Source organism: Trachemys scripta, chromosome 13 (assembly GCF_013100865.1).
Source record: "Trachemys scripta elegans isolate TJP31775 chromosome 13, CAS_Tse_1.0, whole genome shotgun sequence".
NCBI classification, from domain to species: Eukaryota; Metazoa; Chordata; order Testudines; family Emydidae; genus Trachemys; species Trachemys scripta.
The window spans coordinates 40,261,603-40,286,278 of NC_048310.1; the positions used below are offsets into that span (position 1 = coordinate 40,261,603).

Sequence of the window (24,676 nt, forward strand, 5' to 3'; positions counted from 1 at the left end):
CCGTCTTTTCCAGTCAGATGGACTGGCTCAGCCAGCAGATTTCTTTTGTCCCTCCTGTCTAAGAGACCCAGAGAGCAGAAGGCTGCTGAGTTACCCCAACTGCTTTCTGCAGCTCTTGGACCAACCTGACACTGCTTAACTTCCGAATTGTGTTGTGATCTCAGCCCAAGGGGATGTGGCTGCAAGGCACAGCAGGTAACAGCCTCACTGGACTGGGAAACCCCGGAAGTGATGGTAACAAAGGGATAAAGTTACTTGCTGCAGAAAACAGCTGTCACTGTGGATGCAGAGCGAGGGTTCAGCTTCCCAGAGCACCTATGCTGAAATTCAAGGCTGGACCAAGGCACAGTATTACACGTCCCTGCTTGGGGCCTCAGCTGCTGGAGTCATGTGGTTACACTGGAATCTCAGCTTTCATTTTAAAACCAAGGAAGTTTATAGCCCTCGTGAGTGGGAAGAAAAGCTTGAAAATGTGACCTGCTGCTAATGGGAAGGGTGCCCCGCTGCTGCTCCAGTAGTCGGTAAGGAGACCCCACGTGGCTACTGCTGAGTGAGGGGTGGGGCTGTAGCAGTGGCATGATGGGCTTTACTCCAGCCCTGCTCTAGAGATGATGATGATGTCCCACAGCATGTGCACATATGGTATCGCCAACCCCCAACATACACAGATCGGGAGTCAGGCCCCCAAAGATCATGAGATTGGCCTAAAATCATGACATATAAAAGCAGGTAATTTGGGCTTGGTGCTTCCCCTTCTGGTCCGAGCTGGTCGGGTGCACACGAGGCTCATGGTCAAGCTTTTCTCTGCAACCATGAGGCTAGAAACTTTTCTTTTAATTGAAAACTGAGTTTTGCATAATCGCGACTCCAGGAGCTGGAACTTGGAGCGGAACCTCAGATACCACCTGAGTTGGCAACACTGCAGTGCTGGAGCTGGGACCACGTTCCTGACAGCAGCAGCTGCTCAGGAAGGGGAAAGGGACCAGAGAGCCTGTGTGGCAAACTTCAGTGGGCGACAGTGAACTGGGTGATGGGCAAGGGGCCGGTGCCAAGCTGCAGTTACCGATGCCCTGTGGGGCACAGGAGTTAAGCTGTGGGTGCTCTCCATGTCCTGGTGTTCGTGCCCCTGAAGTAGAGTGGCTGTGGGTTTGGAGGATCCCTGTCCCGATTCTGGGTGTTGGTGTCACATGATCCCAGTGCCATGTAGGAGACAGACCCTCGACCATGTTAAATCTTGTGACACACTTCACACAGCAACTGCAGATGGCAACTTGACCGGGGCAACATCCATGCAGGGTGAGTGGGAGCCCCAGGCATGGGCCTTCCCTGCTCTGGGCGCCCTGGCTTGGAACGCTCACCCCGGCTGCTCTGCTCCGTCGCTCAAGCCGTGCAGCAGCATTAGCAGCCCTTTGATTTCAGCCGCTGTGCCGTTGGCCCCGTTCCACCTAGATCAGTGGGACAGGTTAGCAGCATCTGCAGCGCGAGGGACATGTGACCTGTGACAGACACTTTCCTTAGGCACTCAGAGCCGAGAGGTGGGACTGCCTGATGCTAGCTACCCTTGCGTTGCAAGATGGGAGAGAAGGAAACCTGTCCCAAAGTGCCTCGCTTACCCCTGGTGTCTTGGGCTGCACCTTACAAGGGTTGGTAGCGTTCAAGCAGTGCGTGCAGATTCATTGCACTGAGCTGTCGTGCACCGGGAGAGTGCCTTAAAATGAGCTGGGCTGCAGGCCCTCCCACCACCTCACGGCTGGCACCGGGCTGGGTGCCCTGTTCTGTGGGTAGTGATCGCTTCATGCTGCTTCTCCTGCCCACTTCTCTCCTTGAGCAGCGAACGGAGTTGAACTTTAAGCTCCATTTCACGTCCCTCGTGTGACTAGTGGCTCGCGGTGCTGCCTGATGAGAGGGTGCAAATGTGGCGAAGTTGCTGGCGCTCCACAGCAACGTTTGGTGTACTTGGGACAGGGATGTTCTTTACCGGCTCCATTGAACAGCCCGGGTCGGGCGTCAGGGCTGAATACACCTCCCTTCAGGCCACACGCACACCATTGCGCCACCCAAGCCCTGGGCCCAGGATGTGAAATACAGATTTCTGGGCAGCTTCGCCTCCCCCATCCACGCTAAAACCCTAACGCACCTAGCACTTCCTAATCTGTCCCAGTCTCGGGTCGCCTTCAAGATGATCTCCTGTCGGGGGCCCTGGGTCCATCTTCTCCTTTATCCCCTTCTCTCGCTGCTTTGTTCCGAAATCTTGCTGCATCCCAGCCTGTTGCCATGGAAATTCCTGTAATGCTACAAGCCCAGGACTGCAGGGCTGGCATAGAGTGAGGAGGGGGAAGAGATGGTCTTGGCTGGTTATTTGAGATGGGAATGGGTTAAAGTAAAGGTGGAAGGACGTGCACTTCTGTAAGCCCTCCCCCTACAGTGAGGCTTGCTGAGCTCTGGGGGCACCAGGTGGCTGCCTGCCCCTGAGATGGGGAACCAGCTAACATCAGGTGGGGTACAGGGAAATGCCTGGCCCTGGGCTGGGAAGGGAGGGACTCTCCAGCCCTCCCTCCCGTGGGTCTCTCCAAGAGCTCCGAGGACCTGCATATGAGCTGGCAGGGTTGGGCAGGCAGACATGGAAATCTGAGTGCCATGGCTCTGTCCCCTTTCCGGAGGGAGGCTCGTTGGCAGAGTAGGTGGGTGGGGAGAGGCGATTGGCAGGGATCTCAAAGCACTTTACAAAGGTGGGTCCGTGTCGTCATCCTCATTTTACCGATGGGGAAACAGGCCCAGAAGGGTGATTTGGCCAGTTCACCAGGGGAGCCAGGACTACTACTAGCATAGATCTGCTGTAGGGAGTGATGTGCAAGCAATACAGCGGGCAGCAGGTCTCCGCCTCGCAGGCACGCTGGGGAGTGAGGATTGCTCTTCAGATCCAACTCTCCTGCCTGGAGCTAGATCTGTAGGTCAGAGACAGGTTAGTGACCGGAAAACCAATCTGCATTGGCCACGGGTGGTGCTGGCAGGGCAGGGTTCGGCTCATGCCCAGGACCCCAGGTCTCAGTTGAACAATGACAAATACAGAGCTGCGACCAGTCCGACTCGCTTGTGTGTTAGTGTTGTTAAAATAGGTGCTACAATTCAAAGTGTGTTTTAGTGCGTATGGAATGATTGTAAATTGCTGCCTGCATTAATCTCACTTCTAGCATCCGTCTCCTGTATTACAATGCAAACGCCCCCATATTCCCTTGCAAGTCTCTGTGACTGTGTAGCTCACCAGACGGGGGAGAGCCACTAAGTAGTGTGACATGCTGGTCTCCAGTGGAAGGAGTTAACTCCTGCCCAGCGACACCCGAGGGACTAGTGCGGAACCTTAAAGAGGGCAAAAGACTTTGTTGTTTACTTTCCCCAGCCCCGTGAAGATGGGAGGAATTCGCTTGCATGACTCATCAGTTGAGTTTGCAGCTCTGAGCAGAAAGGGGGAAGGGAATTAAAAACCCCTAACAAGGAGGAAAGGTGTCTTTATGCTGCTTGGACTCTGGGGGACAAGGATTACCAGGCATAAGCAAAAGATCCCCAGTGCTTAGCCTGGGTCAGCCCTAAAAGACGGCTAGCACTTCCTTAGTATAGAAGCATCTCTTTCATTTTGAAATTTAAGATTGGAACTCATTAGTGTTTGTGTTAGCTTTACCCTTGTCAATAACTCTGCTTTCTATTTCCTAGTTAATACACCTTGAGGTAGTTTATTATCGTACTGGCTGAGTGTTGTCTTTGTGTGGGATCTCAGGTGCAATTAAGCTGGGGTACGTGGCGGGTCCTTTGGACCTGGGAGTAACCTGAATATTGCTGTGATCCTGGCGTAAGGGGCCATCTGTGACAAAGGCAGGACGGGGGGGGGGGGCTCTCTGTGGCCCTGTTGAGACTGTTATAGTGCCCGAGGAGTATGAACGTGACAATTGGTTGGTGAAATCGAAGGCTAGAACTCCCCTCCAGCGTGGGGTGGGGCTGCTGCCCAGGAGTCTGCCCGGAGGTTGGTATTCTGGCTCTCGAGCCATTGCAGCACAGCGGAGCACTCAGAATTGCTACTCTCATTCTCTTTATTGCTGGTTTCTTCTTCGCTCTGCTGCTGCTCTGTCTGTGTCGTGTAGCTTGTGCTGTGCAGTAACTAGGAAGGGCTGTGCCGTGTTCACAGCTGGCGAGGCTTTGGGTAGGCCTGGAGGTGTTTCTTTCATTCCTAAAGAGTCTCTGGTGATGGCACAGGCCACCTGGCCCACTGCAGGATTTCTGCACTCCAACCGTTTCTTCTAATGCAGGTGGTGGCGGTTGTAATCTCTGCAGGGGTTGCTTGATTTCTGCATGTGTGTGTCTGTTCCTCTTCAGCACCCACTCTGGGCGATTCACGGTGTCGTGTATCGGGGGTAGCCGTGTTAGTCTGTATCTACAAAAACAACAAGGAGTCTGGTGGCACCTTAAAGACTAACAGATTTATTTGGGCATAAGCTTTCGTGAGTAAAAACCTCACTTCTTCGGATACAGAGTGAAAGTGTCGTGCTATTCAGAACAGCACTACTGCAAATGGCATCATGCAATTCCATGTCTGTGGTGTCACTGCCTCCAGATCAAATCAGACCTGCTCAGTGTACGAGAGAGATGGCTTTTCCTAATTGCTGGAGCTGCAGTCTTGCCTGGAATCTGAGAATCAAGCTAAGTGCTTAGAGCTTGTCTACACATAGTTATTCTGGAGCAGCTATTGCACCTTTAAATTCACAGCATATCTTAATCCAAATGAACTCTGGAGCTAGACAAGCCCTTAGTCTAGTGCCTCATCCATGGTTGCAAGCTTCCCTTCCTGTCACCTGTGCAACTGGAGGTGGGATTTGATCCTGTGGTTGGAATTAACTAAAGTCTATTTTGACGCTCAACAAGGAATTGAATCCAGCTTCCTTCTCTTAGCTGTGTTGGCTCTGCAGGGCTAGAAGGTAGAAACCAGTGTGTTAACTCTGTTGTGAGATGACTAAACCATTCTAAACATGGAAGAATCCCATGCACTGCTACAGGCTGGGGACCGACTGGCTAGGCAGCAGTTCTGCAGAAAAGGACCTGGGGATTACAGTGGACGAGAAGCTGGATATGAGTCAACAGTGTGCTCTTGTTGCCAAGAAGGCCAACAGCATATTGGGCTGCATTAGTAGGAGCATTGCCAGCAGATCGAGGGAAGTGATCATTCCCCTCTGTTCAGCACTGATGAGGCCGCACCTGGAGTATTGTGTCCAGTTTTGGGGCCCCCACTACAGAAAGGATGTGGACAAATTGGAGAGAGTCCAGCAGAGGGGAACAAAAATGATTAGGGGGCTGAGGCACATGGCTTATGAAGAGAGGCTGAGGGAACTGGTCTTATTTAGTCTGCAGAAGAGAAGAGTGAGGGGGGATTTGATAGTTGAAGGCTGCTACCTGAAAGGGGGGTTCCAAAGAGGATGGATCTAGACTGTTCTCAGTGGTACCAGATGACAGAACAAGGAGTAATGGTCTCAAGTTGCAGTGGGGGAGGTTTAGGTTGGATATTAGGAAACACTATTTCACTAGGAGGGTGGTGAAGCACTGGGAGGGTGGTGGAATCTCCATTCTTAGAGGTTTTTAAGGCCCGGCTTGACAAAGCCCTGGCTGGGATGATTTAGTTGGTGTTGGTCCTGCTTTGAGCAGGGGGTTGGACTAGATGACCTCCTGAGGTCTCTTCCAACCCTAGGTTTCAGAGTAGCAGCCGTGTTAGTCTGTATCCACAAAAAGAACAGGAGTACTTGTGGCACCTTAGAGACTAACAAATGTATTTGAGCATAAGCTTTCGTGGGCTACAGCCCACTTCATCGGATGCAACCCTAATCCAACCCTAATCATTTATGATTCTGACTGAATACAGCAAGGAGTAGATCTGCGGAATAGAAAAGAGCTGCTTTGCAATGTAGAACTACATCTTAAACTGGATAATTTGTGAGCAACCTGTTTGCAAGGTGGTGAAGGGATGTGCAGCAGGGGGAGGCCTAGAAAGAAAATGATAATAGGAAACCATCCAATCAACTGACTCTGTTAGATTTTGCTTCCCAAAGCAAAAAGGAGAGGGGGTCTGTGAGCTGCAGCCCCGGTTCGTTGGCGGGTCTCGTTCTGCAGGGGTTCTGTAGCAATCTCCTTCTGCCATGGGCTGCTTTGTAAATGCAGTTTGTCTGAAAAGATGCAGCATTTTGCCCTGTTTTGAGCCTGCCTCTGGCGCAGGAATCCAGATTCAGGCTGTGCCTGAGAAATGCCATCACATCCCTGCAGAGACGCTGCAGCAGGAGCTGGGGACGGTGGCGGGCCTGCAGGTCAGGGGCAAAAGCAGTGGCTTAGAGGGGTGCCATTGGGCCAGCCCAGTGGCCTAGAAGTGAGCGTCTCTTCCTGACTCAGACTGGGTGTGCTGCTGCTGGAAGCACAGATGCTTAGCGGAGGGGGAGGGGCACAAAGTTGCTGTGGCATTAGAGGTGCTGGAAGGGGACTCCTGGGTGTTGGAAGCAAGGGTACATGAAAGCAGTGGGGTAGAGAATAACGGGACCTCGGGGGGTTGTGCTTGCCAGTCTCTCTGAAAGCAGATGAGTGCATGGCACCCAGGAGGTGCTTTCCTGGGCCAACTGGGAGAAGTTTGGGGTGGTTTGTAAAGAACGACCCAGATCTCTCTCTGCACCCACGCAGAGGGCTTGGTGCGGGGTCTGGCTGCCGGATGGAAGGATTGTTTTCACCTCCATTGATTGCCTGTCTGTTCTGGCCACAGATCTGCGCCTGCAGCTGCTGGATGTGAAGAATAACCCCTACCTGATCAAGGCTCTCTACGGGCTGCTGATGCTTCTGCCTCAGAGCAGTGCCTTCCAGCTCCTCTCCCACCGGCTGCAGTGCGTCCCCAACCCCGAGCTCCTGCAGACCACGTGAGTGACACCAGCTGGGGGAGTAACTCCTTCCCCTTTCGCTATGGCCCCGACAGTGTCACAGGGAGGCTGGGACTCCAGCCCTCTGCAGAGACTGCCCTGACCTAGAGGCCCTGGAAGTGCATGCCGTCCTCTTGCATTCCTGCCAGCAGTGTCTGTGGTATCCTCAGGGCACAGCCCACGTTGGTCCTAAACCTAGAGCTCCCGATACGATATGCGCCTGGCTCAGCAACATCCCTTCTGAAGGTCCAATCCTGCAGGTGCTGAGCTGCCTCCACTCCTTCAGTGATGCAGCGTGGGCTGGGGCCCTCGCAGCCCGGTGCGGGGAGGTCGAAGGGCAATCCTGATGAGGAAGAATAGTGACATCGGGGGCGGGGGGGCCTGAACTGTGCTCAGTTGTGGGGCAGTGACCAGTGCGCAGGTCACGGCTAATGGTATTTAGCTTGGCAGGCCTTATCCTTAATACAAAGCCGTGACCTGTAGGGACCGAAGGGCCTGAGACTTGGCTGCTTGCATCAAGATGGAGCAATGCATGCTGGGACCTCATGGGCGGCAGTGGGTAGTTGGAGAGAGACACAGGCATGTGTTTAGAGCAGAGCAGGGGCTGCGACTCTCACCCTCCGGTAACATCACTGAGGTGCCTTCTGCAGCAGTGGAGGGCGGCAGAGCAGCCTGCGGGCACCGCGTACGTGTGGGGCTCTGGAGCGGTACAGCGTATGAGCCGTTTGGCAGGCCAGACCCGACCCCTTCTCTGTGCGAGCAGCAGCAGGGCCTTGCTCTGAGGCACCTGCCCGCAGCGCTGGGTGTCAGGCCTGAGGCTTCCTGCTGCACGCTGCCGCCTGCCCGTGCTCTGGGCGCGCTCCTGCCCTGCACTGAGCAGCGCTCGCTCGGCTTTTGTCTATATTTGGTAACCCTTGGAGGGCTGTGCCTCATCCACAGGCATTTGGCATCCGGGATGGAAAATTTCACTTGCAGGGTCGCCATGGAAACAAGCAGAGCCCTGGAGCAGATTTTCACTGAATGGAGACCGGCGCAGCTCCCCTCAGCTGCCCCAGCTTGTTAGGAACAGCCCTGGGGAGCCCACCCAGCACCGGGCGTCGTGGGGAGCCAGCGCGTCTCACGCTCGGCCTCCTACCCTGGGAGCTGCTTCAGCCCTTTTCCCCCTAGCCGGCCACTGCAGCGCGCACACCAGTGCTAGCAGCCCTGCCGGGCCTGGGCTACTCTGGCCTTTGAGAGCCATTGATCGTCTCACCAACAGTCGCCTGCCTGGGATGTGTCTGCTGCTCTTGGCCCCTACGCTGCTGGGCAGCAGCACAGCCCCTCGGTGCATCTGATTCTGGTTACGCCAGAGCTCAGGCTACATGATCATAATGGTCCCTTCTGGCTTCAACTCTGCGGACTGGCTGGGACACTGCTTAGGGGCAGGGACCTAGACATCAGCTGTGTAGACTGGGCCAGGAACCTCAGCAGGGCCCAGCCCGGCATGTCCATCTACTGTATACCGAGCCAGCTCTGCGTCCTGCTGCAGGCAGCGAGCTCTCCAGCCGGAGCGTGGACCCCTCCAGCTGGGCACACGGCGCAGCAAGGGGGGGCTGACCCAGGGACCTAGTGGCTGGGGCCCTCCGGCTTGGAGCCAGAGATCAGGGCTTGCCTTGCTGCTTTGCTCTTCAGGCTGGCCCAGGCCGGCCAGGTTCTGATCCTTGCTGGACATCTGTCCATCATGGTATGAAATCTCTGGCGCAGAATGCAGCTAGGGCTGAGGGTGGCCGGTCAGGCAAGGCCTCCTGGGAGAGGGAAGCTGTGGCATGCCAGGGTCTCCAGCCTGTGCTGTTAATCCTTCGCTATCCTAAAATCGGTGCCAGGCATAAAATGTCCCAGTGTATGTGGCTCTCCTCTTCTCTTGGCACTGATGAGGCGTCTCTTGGCTGTGGTGGGGAGGGCTCCTAGGGACATCTTCGCCCTGGCCCAGGTGAGCCCATCCCATCTCTGTTCGGCTGGGCTGCCCCACTTGGTGGGGAAGTAGCTCTTTCAAAGTCCAGGCTAATGAGCGGGGAGGGCTGCTCCTCAGCGGCAGCACATCCCTTCTGGAGACATTAAAGACTTATCCCTCCTCTGCAAAGCCATGGGGACAACGTTCCAAGATGGGCCGAAAGCAGATCCTTGCCTTTTCCCTCGTTATCCAGAGCCTCGCGCTGCCCGGCCTGTGTGCTCCGGAGCATTGGCCTCTGTTCTCAGCCAGGGTATCTTTTTGAGTGTGAGCAGTTATTTGTGTGTGTGTTCGGGGGGGTAGGTTTTGCTCCCTTCACCCCCGACTACGGGCTTTTGGAGCAATCAGAGCTGTCAGACAGACTGAGTATCTGATTAACTGTGACCTACATTCCATTAAACGTGGAAGCCCGCTCTCCTAACAGAGCAAGCTGCCCCTCCTTGGGAGAGCCAGCTGGGGCAGGGGGAAGCCGTGGGGGAAAGGAGTCAACCCACTGCCTGGACAGAGATGCCTGGCGGGTTTTCCATCTCCATCAAGGTGTCCCATCTCCTTTGTCTGCACTCCGTGTACGGACTAGCTCTCTTCTTAAACGTCTCTCTGCAGAGAAGACTGTTGCATTTATTCCTAGATGTGAATTTCTCTGGGTTCCCCATCACTGAGCCTTGGGTTAATCTCTTAATCCAAGAGTGGGGGTCGGCACAGGAGAGTTGCACGTCCGTTCTAGTCTGTTACAGTTCTGCATCCATTGTGCTAGACGCAACGTGAGAGGCCATCCCTGCCCCCACAGCTCTGAATAGACAAGACGAGGGGGCGGGACCTGAGGCACTGAGGTGTGCCTCTCTCTAGGTCACCCAGCAGGCCAGGGGCACATCTGGAATTAGAGCCCAGGACGGTCAATCCAGTGTCCTACCTATTAGCCCACGGTGCCTCTTGTGGTTCCTGAGGTTTCAATACCACGCGGCAGAACCTTGCCTAACACAGACTGTTTGCAGCATTTAAGAGCCGCAGCCTGGTGGCTTAGCATGCTGGCCATCCTGCTGTGGGGGGCCAGGTTCGCGAGGGCCACAGTCCGTGTGAAAGGGAGCTGAGTGCTGTCACTCCCTGTAGGCTTTACATCTCCAAACTGCAGCACAACTGGCCATCCCGAACAAATGTACCATGGCCTCCAGCGCGTCCTTCCTCCCGTGGAGGGTCTCGCTGCTGGGGGGGATTCTGTGCCCCATTCCTCATCTCAGCCTGTCTGCTGAGGGGCCAGCGGTGACGGAAGCGGCCACCTGTCCCCTATGAACAAGACTAAGGCCATCGATCCTTCTTACATGAGCTCCAAGGAGCTGGTAATGCACTCTGGTCACTAGCAACCAGAGGCCAAACCTCGTGGCAAAAGGCTCGTTGCAGGTGCCCTTGGCCACCCCTTCGCAGGCCTGGAGCAGCAGTGGTGGTGGTGCTGCAGGGGTGCGGCGTGCCCGTTGGCATCTGCCTGCAGGACTCAGTGCCTGCCCACATGACGCTTGTCTCAGGCTAGTGCTCTTTTCACTGTGGCTTCACGGACGCTTGCCCACAAGTAAATGCCACCAGCAGCCCAGTGCAGTGGAGTGGAGGTGACCAGCGCTCAGCCGGCATGGTGGGGCTGCACTCTGCTGGGCTCTCGGCCTGTGACCCTCGCAGTGCTCCTCTGGCCTCTCTCTTTGCCTTGTGCTCTTCCCCTCAGCCTCTGAGCAGTGCAGGTGGAAAGCCAGGGGCAAGGAACTCCCCCAACCTCAAAGCATTTGTTTTACGGTCCTGCCCCATGGCAGTAACCCAAAGTGGGCACTATACTTGGCCAGTGGGACTGGGCTTGTGGGGATGCTGTACCTACCAAGGGAGTAGCAGGGGCCTGCTGCCCCACACTTCCCTAGTGAGTTCAGTGGAGCAAAGGGCTTGGCAGAACCTCATCCCCTGAGTTCGGTGAAGTAGTGGGGGGTTGGGGGATCAGGAAGTGTTACTTCTCAGTGCGTGGCCTGCTCTGTTACGTCTCGTCCACACTGGACTGGGAGCAGAGCTAGCCAAGCCAGGTAGATCTATGGCTTTAGAGAAAATAAATAGTATGTTGTGGTCATGATAGGGACCCAGGTAATCACATGGTGTCAGCCCATGAGCCCTGCCTGCTCTGACAGCACAAGCACCAGGAGCCGGATCTTGGCCGCATGTTTCCCTCCACTGTCCCGGCCCAGTGTAGACAGGACCTTGGGCAGACATGCTCGCCTTCAGCTGTCCAGCATGGCTTCCTTGGAACAAGGCGGCCAGGAGGGAGAATCAGCAGGGGCCCTAGGGACCCTGTGAGATAAGAGCCATGGCAGGAGTTTCCCCAAGCACTGCATGGCACTTCCAGGCATAACATGGCCTAGGCCAGTCGCTTGGCTCAGCCTGCCTGGCTCTGGAGGGAGCGTCAGCCACTTGCTAAGCAGTAGCAGTGTCTGCTCCCGCCCCTCCCGGGGGCCCCCAATCAGTGCTGACCTCCCAGCAAACTGGCACCTTGCTCCTTGCCGGGACAGCTGCTTGCCACCCCCTCGCCCAGCAGTTCTGTCTTCCCAACTGCTGAGCGGAGATACCCACTGGCTGGAACAGGAACTCAAGCAGCATCTGATTCAGCAAGAGAAACTGGGCCATTCAGCGCTGTCTGTCTAAGCATTTCGGAGATATTTTCTGCTGCTCTGCAGCATGTAGTGGGTGTCTGAAGGGTTAAGCCTTCAGTGGGGGGTTGTTTTTTCTTCCCCTTCTAAGCTCTTCAAAGCTCAACAAACAGGCCCTGTCTGTTTCTGCCCCTCCTCCGTCAATCACCTTGTGTGTGTAGGTAGGGGTTGTTGATTTCCCAAATGTCAAGCTCTGTGGATTGGCCTCCCTCCCCCAAATATCCAGGCCAGGGGAAACCTCTCCTCCCGCCAGTGTCTCAGCGCTGCCGAGGGTGGGAAGCACTACCTCGGACACGCAGACGGGTCTCAGGTTTGCTCCTAATTCCAATTAATCTCGAGGAGACAAACGCTCTTTATGATCTGGCCAAGTCCAGCTTCCTAAGCAGAGCAGGCAGAGGCAGCCAGCAGGAGCCGGGAGGCGGGATTCCCGGACTGCTGTGGGAAAGGATTAAACACTGGCATTTTAGTGCCTTGCGCTTTTCCCCTCCTGGAATAGCAGGGCTGGTGCACACCATGAGGAGCCTTGGCGGAGCTGGGTGGGAGGAGACACGGGCTGGAGTAGCTGCGTGCATTATCCTCCTCTTCTGTGCTCTTCCGCTTGGATTGCAGGTTCTTCAGGGCAGCACCCAGCACAGTGGGGCCTTTCCAGAGCATAAGTATGGAGGGGCTTTGGCAGAGCCGGGGGACTAGGAGTGGAATAGCAGGGGGTGCCTGTCTGGATGGAGGGGCATCAGAAGAGCTCAGGGGGGACTAAGTGGCATAGCAGGGGCCAGGTCTGGATTTAGGGTATTGGCAGAGCTGTTGGGGGGCGCTCGGGCTGGAATTACTCGGGGCTGCAGGTCTGGATTGAGGAGCATCGGTAGAATCGTAGGACTGGAAGGGACCTCGAGAGGTCATCTAGTCCAGTCCAGTCCCTGCACTCCTGGCAGGACTGAGCATTATCTAGACCATCCCTGACGGGTTTGTCCAACCTGCTCTTAAACATCTCCAATGATGGAGATTCCACAACCTCCCTGGGCAATTTATTCCAGTGTTTAACCACCCTGACAGGAACTTTTTCCTAATGTCCAACCTAAACCGCCCTTGCTGCAATTTCAATCCATTGCTTCTTGTCCTATCTCAGAGATTAAGAAGAACAATTCTTCTCCCTCCTCCTTGTAACAACCTTTCATGTACTTGAAAACTGTTATCAGGTCCCCTCTGTCTTCTCTTCTCCCGACTAAACAAACCCAGTTTTTTCAATCTTCCCTCATAGCTCGTTTCTAGACCTTTAATCATTTTTGTTACTCGTCTTTGGACTTTCTCCAGTTTGTCCACATCTTTCCAGACATGGGGCCCCCAGAACTGGACACAATACTCCAGCTGAGGCCTAATCAGCGCGGCGTAGAGCGGAAGAATTACTTCTCGTGTCTTGCACTGAGGCAGGTCCCTCAGCGCCTGTTTGTGCTGTTAGGTGCGTCCCTTTCCCAAGCACCACACTTGCCACCCCGTAAATCAGTTAGTTAAGCCTGAGGGAGCTCCCTCTGCCAGCCTTGACGCATCACGCCATGACGCCAGTGGGCGATCCCTCACCCTCCTCGTGCCCACAGTACAGACAGGCCTGGAGCCGGCACTCGGGACTGGTCTCCCTGCAGCATTGCCCTGGTTTCACTTCAGGTGTGAGTCTAAACAGACTTTAGGACTGGTCTACACTATAAACACACATTGGTATAACTGTCGCTCAGGGTGTGAAAAAGCCACCAGTTACCTGCAGTGTAGACAGCGCTGGGCTGGCAGGAGAGCTTCCCCACTGCCATCGCTACAGAGGCGGGAGAAGTTCTCCTGCTGGTGTGGTAGTTTCTTCCCTGGAGTGCGACAGGGGCAGCATTGTAAGTGGAGACCTGCCCTGAGTCAAACCAGTCCAACCCCGTGGGTGGGGGGCGGCTTTTATCTCTATGCAGCATAAGTTGCTTAGAACTGGGTTGAAACTAAACCCCAATGAACCAGAACAAGCCTGTGCCCAGGGCCTTTTGCAGTGGTTCCACTAACCCAGGGCAACTTGGGTGTAGCCAGGGCCTCAGAATTGCAAAGCAGATGCCGCTAAGTTGGCAGTAATTGAGTGGAGCCCACGCAGCTTGTTGGCAGTTGAAATGCACAGGGCTTGGTCTCCCACGGGCATGTACCTGAGAACGGGGGTCTCCCACCCAGGATCATCCTGCTGCAGTCGCTGCTTTGCCGCCCTCGGAGCAAGCCAGCTTGGCCTGTGGTTAGAGCTGCTGGCTGACAGTCAAGGCTCCAGGCTCTATTTGCAGTGCCGCCGCTGCCCCTGCGTGCCCCTGGCGAGCCGCTGAACCGCCCAGTCGGCCTGTTTTTAGCAGCACACCACGTGGCTTTTGTGGGTGCTGGCGGCAGGAGTCCAAGTGCTTTGACCCTCTTTGTCCAGAGCCCCCTTGAGCCATCCCGCACTAGCCTGGACCTGTGCCCCTTCGGTCAGCCCAAGGGAGTGCTCCCGTGCTCCCGCCTGGCACTAGGCCAGGCTCTCTCCCCTGCCAGGGGAGGGTGGAGGGCAGCTGGGATCAGCCCATGGCTGCTCAAACTGCTTCCCCTTCCAGCAGCTCGTTCTCTCCTGCCCAGGGACAGGCCCAGGGTCCCTCAGCACTCCCGGCCCTGGGCAGACTGCCCCACCCTCCTGGCTCTGTGTGCTCTTCCCGCGGGACAGTCCCACCTCTCCTGTCCCAGCCTGCCCGGATCCCCCTTCCCAGGCAGCGGTTCTGGCTCCGAGCCACGGGTTCCCACGTGTACGTTTGTCTCCTCCTCTTGCAGCCTCACCCGACCCAGCCCCATGGGGATTTTAGTGGGGAGTAGGGAGGGGCTGGGGCTGGGCTTCCCCCAGGAACCCCGACACGACTGGCCCCATTGTTGTGATGTCAGCTGGAGCTGGGCTGGAACAGGCACTGGGCGTGGGGGATAACATCGGGCTGGGCCATTTTCCCCCCACCCTCGGGGCTTCTGGGAACTGACGGGAGCACGAGGTGGGACAAGAGCCTGTCCCATTGTGCTGATCGGCAGGGTGGGACGCGTGGGCGAGGGCAGCCTGCTCTGGGGGGGGACGGGGACATGTGGCAGCAGCGACTCCCCAGGCAGAGGGGGACTGGTGCATGCACTATCCGAGGCAGGGTTTGGCCGGCCCTGCTGGAGGTGCAGTCGGACAGGAAGGAAGAGCCAGATGGGCATGGGGGGCAGTCCAGCAGGGTTGTAGGGCAGTGGCCTTGGTGGGAGTGTGGGGCTGGCTTTGAAAGGACACGAGGCCACGGCCCGGCTGGGTGCTCTAGTACTTGGTCCCATTTGGTCAGTAACTTCCCCGGTGCTGCGGGCTTCCTCTGTACTTGGCTGCAGCACTGTAACCTGGCGTGCCCTTCCCCCTCAGGCAGGCTGGGGCCCTGGACTGTCTCCGCAGAACCCTGGGATTAGAAAAGCAACTTGGTGCCCCCAGCTCGCTAGGCCCCCCAGCCTGGGAGGGAGCGTCACACGCCGTGAATGGCACGTGGGGAACCGCACAGGCAGGGCAGCAGCTCTGTCTAACGCTGCTGGTGTGGGGGTGACTCTTGAGAGACCAGTGCTAGGGCCAGACCAGGCCTCGGCAGCTGCCTCCTGTGCGCCAGCTGGGCTCTGCCAGACTCCTCCCGCCTGGCCTAGGGGCATCCCTGGTTCCAGTCTGGCCCAGACCCAGCCGGGCCCCGCTGTTTGGATCCTGTGGAAGCCCCTGTTGCCAGGTGAACCCAGCTCTCAGGCAGTGAGGTGCCAGGGCACTAAACTCCCCACCAGGCCTGGCATTAGGGGTGGCTCCTCCCAGCAGGCCTAGAGCAGAGATCAAGCCTGGAGCGCACTGTCCCCGGGAAACGCCAGCAGGTGCAGGTACTGAGCGTTACTCCGCAGGGCGCTCCAGCTCCTTCCAGTCTCTGGCGTCCAAAACGCCAGCCAGCCTCCTGGGACCTCGCTCTGCTCAGAGCGGGAGAGGCTCGTAGCACGGGGTGCTATCCAGAGTGGAGACAGTGCTCTCCAGCTTTCAGCCCAGGGCCCATTTCAGGAGAGAGTCGCACCACCCCCTACTCCAAGCCTCTTGCTGCTTGGCCGCTTAGCTCAGCCCAGCATCCGGCTGGGCGCTCTGATCCGTGGTGATAGAACAGTGCACCAGGGTCTTCACTTGCCCCGTGCACTCGGCTGGTTCACTAGAAATGTAGGGGATGGGCAGCAGCGTCACTGCCATGATACCCAGTTTCTTCCTCCCTGACCCTTCTCAGCTGCTAAGCAGCCTTGGCCTGCTCCTAGCCTTAGGCTCTGCCACAGTCGTTGTCCAGCCGTCTCCCTGCCCGGAGTGAGGGGGCAGTGCTTCGTAGCAGAAAGCACAAGCGTCTGGCCCGTGGGGCAGGGAGCTCCAGTATGTGGTGTCTGCGTGGGGGTGGTAACAGACTGGGTGCTTGGCACACACCCTCTCATCTCTCTCTGTTTCCTCTCCCCAGAGACAGCACTAAGACCACCCTGGGCTTCAAGAAAGCGACCGCCACCAACATCGACTACCTGGAGCTGCTGCAGCACTTTGAGCGAGTCCAGAACAAGCACCTGGAAGTGAGACACCAGCGGGCTGGCCGGGGAGAGCCCCCAGACCGAAGGGTCGTCCTCTGAGCACCAGCTGCTGCTGGCGTGCATGGAGACAGTGACCTGGGGAGGGGAGTCGGAGGGACTTGGCTGCTGCCATGGGTTCCAGGGTGTGTGATCCAGCAGGGATCTTCCAGGGGAGAGGCGGCGGAGGTGGTCACAGCGCTCAGCTGGGGAAGGATCTCCAGAGACCATGCCGGAGCCCAACACCCCAGCCGCACAAAATTCCAGAGCATCACAAGCAAGCATGTGGGGAAGCAGCAGGAGGGGACTAGACGGACCAATGAAGCCACACGCCCCCACCCCTGGACTCTGCCTTACAAATCCTTCCCTGGCAACAGTCAGCTGATGGCACAGCCAGGCCAGTAAGGCCAGAGGGAAGACGTGTAAAAGCATTTTCTGCTACCTCCAGCCTCAAACAAGCGTGTGTCTGTGGGCGTGTGACTGGACTGGCCTTGCCTCCCCCTCCCCCCATCACTCCCCCAAGGCAGGCAGTCATGTGTTGCAGTCCCGAAAGGAAAGCCAGCCCCTTGGATCTCAGACGTGCACTGCCCTGACCTCCCCGTGGCAACAGCACCATCTAATCCTCCAGTCCTGTGGACTTGCATTCCTGTGCGTGCATCACCCAGCTGCCTCTTGTCACCCCCCTCGGACCCACCCCCCCCATTGTACGTATGGCAGTGCAGCCTGAAGTGATGGCCCCCTTGAAAGCATCATGTATGTGTATATAGAGGAAGGGTTCAGTCCGAGTCAGATTTCTAACCTGAAAATAGATTTGTACCAATGTAAAAGCTCCCCATGTTGAAATAAAAGAATTATGGCAAAGTCCCTGCCTGGCGTCTGCTGCTCCTTGGGGAAGGCCCCCGGGATGGCCATCGCCTGGGCTGAGGCTGCCCTCCGCACCCACTGAGGGGCCCTCTCCCCTGGCTGGGCCAGCGTCTCCCAAACTTCCTGCGTGGGTTGGAGATTTGGCCCATGTCTGCCATTTGTTCCCAGGGAGAAGGGGGTCACTGAGTGCCCCTTGTGCATGGCGGGGTCTGGCCTGCCGATGCTGGAATCCTAGGGGGTAACTGCAGCTCCAGTAGATGTCCTCAGGTCCCAGGGCAGGCCTGGATTCATTACCATGGCACTAGCCCCTGCTCTGGGGCCAGCGCCAGCCTGATTAAGGCCACGTCTGCACTCTTGGCGCTGCAGTGGCACCGCTCGGCACCTTCACTGTGCTGCTGGAGGACCTGCCGTGTAGCTGCCGGCTACAGGCCAGAAGGGGGTTTTCCATCGCTCCAGGAACTCCACCTCCCCAAGCGCCAGTAGCTGTCAGTGGAAGCTGCTTCTACAGGGCGGGTGAGGCTGGCAAAGTTACGGTGCCCAGGGGGTTTCTAGCTGTGTTCAGTGTCACAGGCCGAAGGAGCTGCAGTCACCCCGGGATTGCAGGACAGACGTACCCTGAGCGGTGAGCCGCTGCAAACGGCCCTGCTGGAGTTGCTTGGAGGAAGCTTGCGAAGTGTTGGGTTGGGTGTGTTTATTCCTCCGGCAGGCCAAGAGCCCAGGGGTCTGTCTACTCCAGGGGTGGCCAGTGTCTGAGAGAGGGGAAGGAGTCCCTGGGCGCAGGCTATTCCGTTACAGGGAAGTGTCTTTCCAGCTCCTCTCGGCCAGTGCTTGACCTGTGCTGTGAAGCAGGAGAACATAGAACCAGATGGTCTCACTATCCATAGAAACGTTTAATCCTCGTACTGCCCACTTCCTTCCCCACCTGCTCGCTCCCCTCTTGGGCGGTTGGGTAGGTCACAAGTGCAGCAGAAATGCCGCTTTCCCCTGGGCAGCCTGCTGCTCTGCTGGGCCTAACTTCCTGCCAGTTGCTGGATGAGTGGCATTCCCTCAACCCTTCCCAGCTTCTCAACCCAGGATCCAGCCTGTGGTCTGACCTCCCGAATTCCACCCCTCCTCCTTGTGTGACACAAGCTGGCGAGGAGCAGCAGGGCCACTGGAGGTTGTGCCTTGGGTTCCCCCTTGCTACGCCCTCCTGCATTGGAGAGGATTCTGGGAGCCCCAATCAGAAGACGGAACAGGCTGCAGACCGTGTTCTGGGTTGCCAGTATCCATTGTAGTGGGGCCTGTCAGTGCCTCCCATCACAGTATGACCTTGTAGCTCTGCAGAAGGAGGTACCTACAGATTGCCCTGCCCAGAGCAGTGCCGAGAGCTGATGCGCAGAGATGGAACAAGGCCAGGTGTGGTTAGGGGGACTCTGTTAAGGTGGCGGCTCCTCTAGAAATGACCCTCCTCTGGATGACTTGTTGTAGGTGGAAGGCTTAGGAACATCTTCTCCCTCCGCTTTTATGGGGGCTGCTTTGTTTAAAGTGGGGCTGGCTCAGCTTGATAGCCCTGTGCTGAGGACTGGCTTGCATAAAATAAATCCAGACCCGAGGAAAGATCTTCAAAACTCTGTCCTGGTGGGCTAGTGTCAAGAGTCTCCCCTCCAGGAGGTGGGATAACTTCAGAGCACTAGTATCTGCTGACTGGGGAAGGGCAGAGAGCCAAATCCAGCCAGTGCCAAGCTCCTTTAACCCCCACTGCAACCAGTGGGAGCCAAACTCACTCAGCACCGTGCAGAGTCAGGCCAGCCGCCCACTCCAGAACCCACTGAAGTGAGCGGGAAAGATCCTGTGGCCTTCAGATCAGACTGAGCTTCAACGGGCTCTGCAGATGCCCAGAACCCCTGGGTCGGCGCGGGCGGCTGGAGATCCGGGCCCGGGGGTCGGCGCGGACGGCTGGAGAGCCGCGGCCGGGCCCGTAGCCTGAGCTGTAGTCACGCAGCCGGTGTCTGTGCCGTCCCGGGAGCAGGCAGTGGAATGCTGACCCATGCTCGACACAGACTCATTGGCCGTTTGGGGGATGGGAAGTCACCTCTGAGGACGTCTGGGTTTCTCTCGTTTTTCCACCTCTCTCTAGGCCTTGCCCTGGCCCTTGTCGCCCCAGCGTCCGAGCCGGCCCCGTGCTGCTGGCCCTACCCAGGGCGGTGGCGTCGTCCCTGTGCCATTGCTGGGGCAGGGGCCAACCTTCGATGGCCCCAGTGGGCGTGAGGCTCCCCTTCCCAACTCACCCACGGCCACACAGGGCGTCGGGGGCAGAGCCGGGAATTGACCCCAAGCTCCTGTGTGCCATTAGTGCCTGACCCTATCAGCGCAGCCCTTCCCCATCAGCCGCTACTGAACCTGCCTCCCCGTGCGGCGGGTGCCCAAAGCTGGCTCTGCCAGTGCCAAGGGAAAGCAGAGGGAATGAATCTGAGTGTCCCTTTAACTGCTTATACATGGAGTCTGGGGGGCAGGGAGTGCCCCATGCAGCCACCTCCTCCAGCCAGTCTGTACAATATCCCCCCACCCTCGGAGGAGCCTGGCTCTCCTATGGGGAGAGGGTCAGGATCTGTCCACCAGTAGGAGAGCGGGGATCAATTTTGCCCACCAGTCCTTACAGCCACCTGTTCCCGCACCCTGGAGAAAGCTCATTGAGCCCCCACTCCGGCGTGGGACAGGCTCTCAACCTGTCTGCAAAACCCAGCTGGGCATCAGCCAAGCTCAGAGCCAGACCCGAGCTGCCCATCCCTGGAAGGGGTCAAACCCGACACGGGAACAACCCAGAGCTTTGCACAGGCTCACCAGGCCAGGTCCCAGCTCCAGGGTCCTTAGCACGGAGCAGCATCAGACCCCAGCTCCCCCCTGCCCCCCAAGCTCCCGGTATGTCCCGCTCCAGCTCTGACCATGGCCACTGGCACCAACCGCTGCATAAAGCCCAATCCAAAGGCAGGGCTGAGACTACAGTGGCGGAGCTGGGCGGGCAGGGGGCCGTCACACTGTGTGTCACATTGATGAGACAGGGCCAGGCCCCTGCCACAGGCTGTAAGGAAGGGCTGCCCACTGGTGGGTGGTACCTGGGGCAGAGCATCCCAGTGTCCATGGTGCAGTCGTGTCCCTTTGTGGTGGGGACAGCAGATGTCAGGCCTGGTTTGCCATCTGCAGTTTTGATGAGCGTGATTGTGTGACAGGCCCGGCTTGGGGAGGAGGGACTGAGTCCCATCCCGCCCTGCCCCGTTTCCAGTAGATCTGTAGCCCAGGGAGTGTGTCTGAGCAACGCCGCAGGTACGCTATGTGCCGTTCGGCCTGCCCGAGCCCCTCAGCCTGTCGGCGGAGCAGTGAGGAGGGCTGGGGCGTATGGAGCGGGAGCCTGTCCCAGGGCACGGAGCCAGGTTCCTGCGTATTCTAAGATGGAGTGTTTGGGGCCATTGCTGGGGCCACGTGTCCTGGGCTTTAGACCGCTTGAGATCTGCATTTCAAGTGACTTCCCAAAAGCCTTTGGCTAGAGCAGCAGCTGGTCCCTTGTCACAGTTCAGGGCAGCTGCCCCCATATTGCCCCGCTCTAGGCTCCCGGCTCCCAGCCATCACCTCCTGTGGGCAGAGACCAGTTCTTTCCCCTCCTGAGCAGGGTGTTGGCAGCTCCCTGTTCACACTGTTACCCCAGCAGGCCGGGCTGCCTGAGCAGGCCAAGGGTTGCGCGGTGCTTTCTCCTCGGAGGCTGTAAACAGCGTAATTGCCCGTGCGTGGAAGGTACCATGCGGCTCTCAGCACATTCTTCGTCTTCAAGTGGCTGTTCACATCCATTCCAGTAGGTGCACGCCACGTGCACACTCGTCGGAAAGTTTCCCCCCAGCAGCACCCGTTGGGTCGGCCGTGGAGCCCCCTGGAGTGCCCCTGCCAACCCAGCGCCGCCTCGGTTCCTTCTTACCGCCCGTGCCGGTCCTTGGAACTGTGGCGACTTGCTCAGCAAGCTCCCCACGTTTCCCGAGCTGCTCTTTCCGACTGTTTCTATCCCCTAGTTGATTCGTTCATAGCTAGTGCTTAGCTGTTGTAGTGCTAGTTAGTAGTTAGCTGTTGGGCTGGGGGGTTTACCCTCCCCCGACCGCGTTCTCCTTGGGACTTACATGCCCAAGTCCCAGGAGTTCAAGTCCTGCAGCAAGCCCAGGGCAACGGGCGACCCCCACGACGCTTGTTTAAAGTATCTGGGGGAAGCTCATCAGTCAGAAAAGTGCAGGATTTGTAAGGGCTTTCGCCCCCGAGCCAAGAAGGAGCAGGACTTTAGACTGAAGCAGCTCCTTATGGAGGCGGCACTTAGACCACAACCCGCATCGGCGCGGCAGGACCCGGCGCCGAGTTCCGCAGTGTGCAGGGCCCCGGCGGCAGTGGTGGAGATGGCACCACGGAAGGACTCTGGTCGAGACCTGCGGCACTGCTGCTCCCCGGCACCGAAGCTGGCGGGAACGACCCAACACCGATCCCATTCGCCGGCGCAGAAGCAGCACCAGAAGCAGGGGAGGAATAGCTCCCCCACTTCGGGACCCACCCCTTCGGAGCCGGCCAATGGGGCGCATCCCAGGGAGGAGCGCCCAGTGCCGAAAACTTTGGAGCCTGCACCGTCAACTTCGGCCCTGTGAGGGGGACCGTTGAGTCCGGTGCAGTTGGACTCCCCATGTCAGGTGGTGGAGGACGGAGAACTGCCTTCCACCCCAGACACCTTTGAGGCTGCGTGAGAACTCCTTGCGCTTACGGCACCGAGGTCCCCGACCCTCCATGCTAATACCACAACGGGTGGCACCGTCTCGAGGGAAGCCAGCGATGTTCTGCCCCTCGACTCAGACTGCAGAAGCGAGGCACTGCTCGGAGTCTCGGCGCCGTTCACACTCGCAGCGCTGGTCTGACTCGTGGCACCGCTCCAGATCCCGCCAGCGCTCCCACTCACGGTGCAGATCGCCTTCGCGCAGTAGGTCCCAATCTCTGCACCATTCGTATCGGCACAGATCCAGCTCTCTGCACAGACCCCGCTCGCGGTACCAATCCAGCAGTGGCCATTTTGGACCCCGTGGGCAGACCACCAGGCCCAGGGGCACAGTCCCAGGCTTCACACTTGATGACCACTGGAGGCAGCGCCAGTCACCCCACTCCTAGGGGTGCAGAGGAACCGGAGGTTGTACCACCTCCTCTGGAACCCACCCCTGTTCCTGAGCCAGACCCTGGAGCGGCTGGCACGGAACTCGAGGCGGGACAGGAGGTCCCTGAGGACCAAGAGGGTCAGGAGAACCCAGGTCCCTCACTAGTCTCCTCGTCATCCTCCCCAGACGAGGCGGTGGCGGGCACCTCTGCCTCGGGGCCGCCCCCTAGAGATAGCTGTGTCCACCAGGAACTCCTGTGCAGGGTGGCACGGAATATGAACCTGCAGGCTGAGGAGGGGGTAGAGTCAGAGGACCCTATGGTGGACATCCTGGCACCAGAAGGACCATTCAGGGTTGCTCTACCCCTCATCGAAACTATACAAGCCAATGCAAGGACCATTTGGTAGACCTCCCACTGCTAAGGGTGTGGAGAAGAAGTACTTGGTACCCTCCAAAGGGCATGAGTACCTGTTCTCACACCTGCAGCCGTGCTCGTTAATAGTGGCTGCAGTGAATGAAAAGGAGAGGCAGGGACAGCAAACCCCAGCGCCTAAGTCCAAGGATGCCAAGTGCCTGGATTTATTTGACACAAAGTTTACTCCACGGGGGACTTGCAGCTCAGGATTGCCAACCAGCAGGCAGTCCTGAGCAGGTCCCTTGAACTCCTGGAACTCAGTGCTGAAGCTTAGGGAGCTGGTACCAGCGGAGTCCAGGGAGGAGTTGGGACAATTGTCGAGGAGGGCAAGGCGGTGGCACGGACCTCTTTACAGGCCTCCGGGACACTGCGGACTCGGCAGCGTGCACCTTGTCCTCAGGGATAGCTGTGCGGCGTAGCTCATGGCTGCAGGCCTATGCCAGACCTACCCTTTGACGGGGTGGGCCTGTTTGCTGACCACAGGCTCCAGGCTGCATCGCCTCAAAGACTCCAGGGCGACAATGAAATCTTTGGCTATGCACATACGCTGGCAACCCAACGAAAGCCCTTTAAGCTCCAACAGCACCCGTAGCCTCCTCGGCCGAGGCAGGAATTCTACAGGCGCAAGCCTTCCCATCCCCCATCCGGACAGGGCCAGGGCCCGGCGAAGCCTTCGTCGGGCTCAAAACAGATATTTTGACGGTGCGCCCGAGGCCGGAGCACCTGTCTCAATGCTGGATCCTTCCCCGTGTTTTTTGAACCTACTTCTACCGTGCTTGGTCCCAAATAGCACCAGACCGCTGGGTCCTTCGCACAGTGAAAGTGGGATATTCTGCTCCTGCCCCCTCTCCCTGTCCCTCTACAGGAACCCTTCTCACGAGCAGCTCCTCGTCCAGGAGGTGAGACGCTCCTCGCCGTGGGAGCGGTGGAGGAGGTCCCTCAGGGGCAGGGGATTCTATTCCCACTATTTCCTAATCCCCTCGGCAAAGGGGGGGTCTCAGACCCATTCTAGAGCTGTGAGGACTCAAGTTCACGGTGAAGTTGAAGTTCCGCATGGTCTCCCTCAATCAATTATCCCTTCCCTGGAGCCGGGAGACTGGTTCGCCGCCCTCGACACGAAAGACGCGTGCTTTCACATAGCCATTCGCCCTGCACAGAGATGCATTTTGAGGTTCGTGATCAATCAAAAACATTATCCGCTCACAGTCCTTCCCTTCGGCCTGTCGACAGCCCCACAAGTGTTCACCAAGTGCATGTCGGTGGTAGCAGCCTTGCTCCGAAGGAGGCAGGTGCAAATACCCCTACCTCGATGACTGGTTGCTCAGGGGCCGCTCCAGAGAGCAGGTGGAGTCGCAGGTCTGTCTGGTCAGATCCACATTCGAGAGACTGGGTCTCCTCCTCACCGTGAACAAGTTAACCTTGTCTCCGGCCCAGAGGATAGTGTTGGACTCAGTCCAGGCGAGAGCAGGTCTGCCGGAGTCCTGATTCCAAGCCACGACAAGCGTCATTCGAGGCCTGAGGAAGTACACGACCACTACAGCGAGGAGCTGTCCGAGTCTCCTCGGACACATGGTGGCCTGCCGGGCTGAGGCTCAGGCCTCTGCAGACGCGGTTTGCCTCGACATACCGCCCGGGGCGTGACAGCCTGGGACTAGTGGTCACGGTGCTAGAGTCACTCCAGCGGTGGCTCGATACTCAAGTAGTCTGTGAGGGAGTCCCCTTCAACAGCCCTCAGCTGTCCTGGTCTCTAGCTACGGATGCGTCAGCTCTAGGTTGGGGTGCACATCTGGGAGATTTCCGAACTCAGGGCCTCTGGGCACAGGACGAGCTCTCTCGCCAGATCAGCATCCAGGAGCTGAGAGCGGTGCGACTTGCATGCCAGGGCTTTCCGTCTCGTCTGCAAGGCCAGAACGTGGCAGTCACGACAGACACCACCACTGCAGTGTTTTACATCAACAAGCAGGGTGGAGCCCAGTCCTCGCCCCTCTGTCGGGAGGCTCTCAGGCTCTGGGAATTCTGTATGACCCACTCCATTCACCTGGAAACCTGCTATCTGCCACGAG

General features: G+C 57.8%; 1 protein-coding gene across 1 annotated transcript in view; it reads left to right on the plus strand.

The window, feature by feature from the left end:
* Positions 1-17,051, plus strand: part of VAC14 (VAC14 component of PIKFYVE complex) — a gene marked incomplete in the record, with an annotated part of 177,992 nt that extends 160,941 nt beyond the window's left edge. The window contains 2 exon segments of the mRNA XM_034788262.1: positions 6,782-6,932; positions 16,088-17,051. Of these exon segments, the coding sequence (XP_034644153.1) occupies positions 6,782-6,932; positions 16,088-16,250 (314 nt within the window).
* Between the last annotated feature and the right edge of the window lie 7,625 nt (positions 17,052-24,676).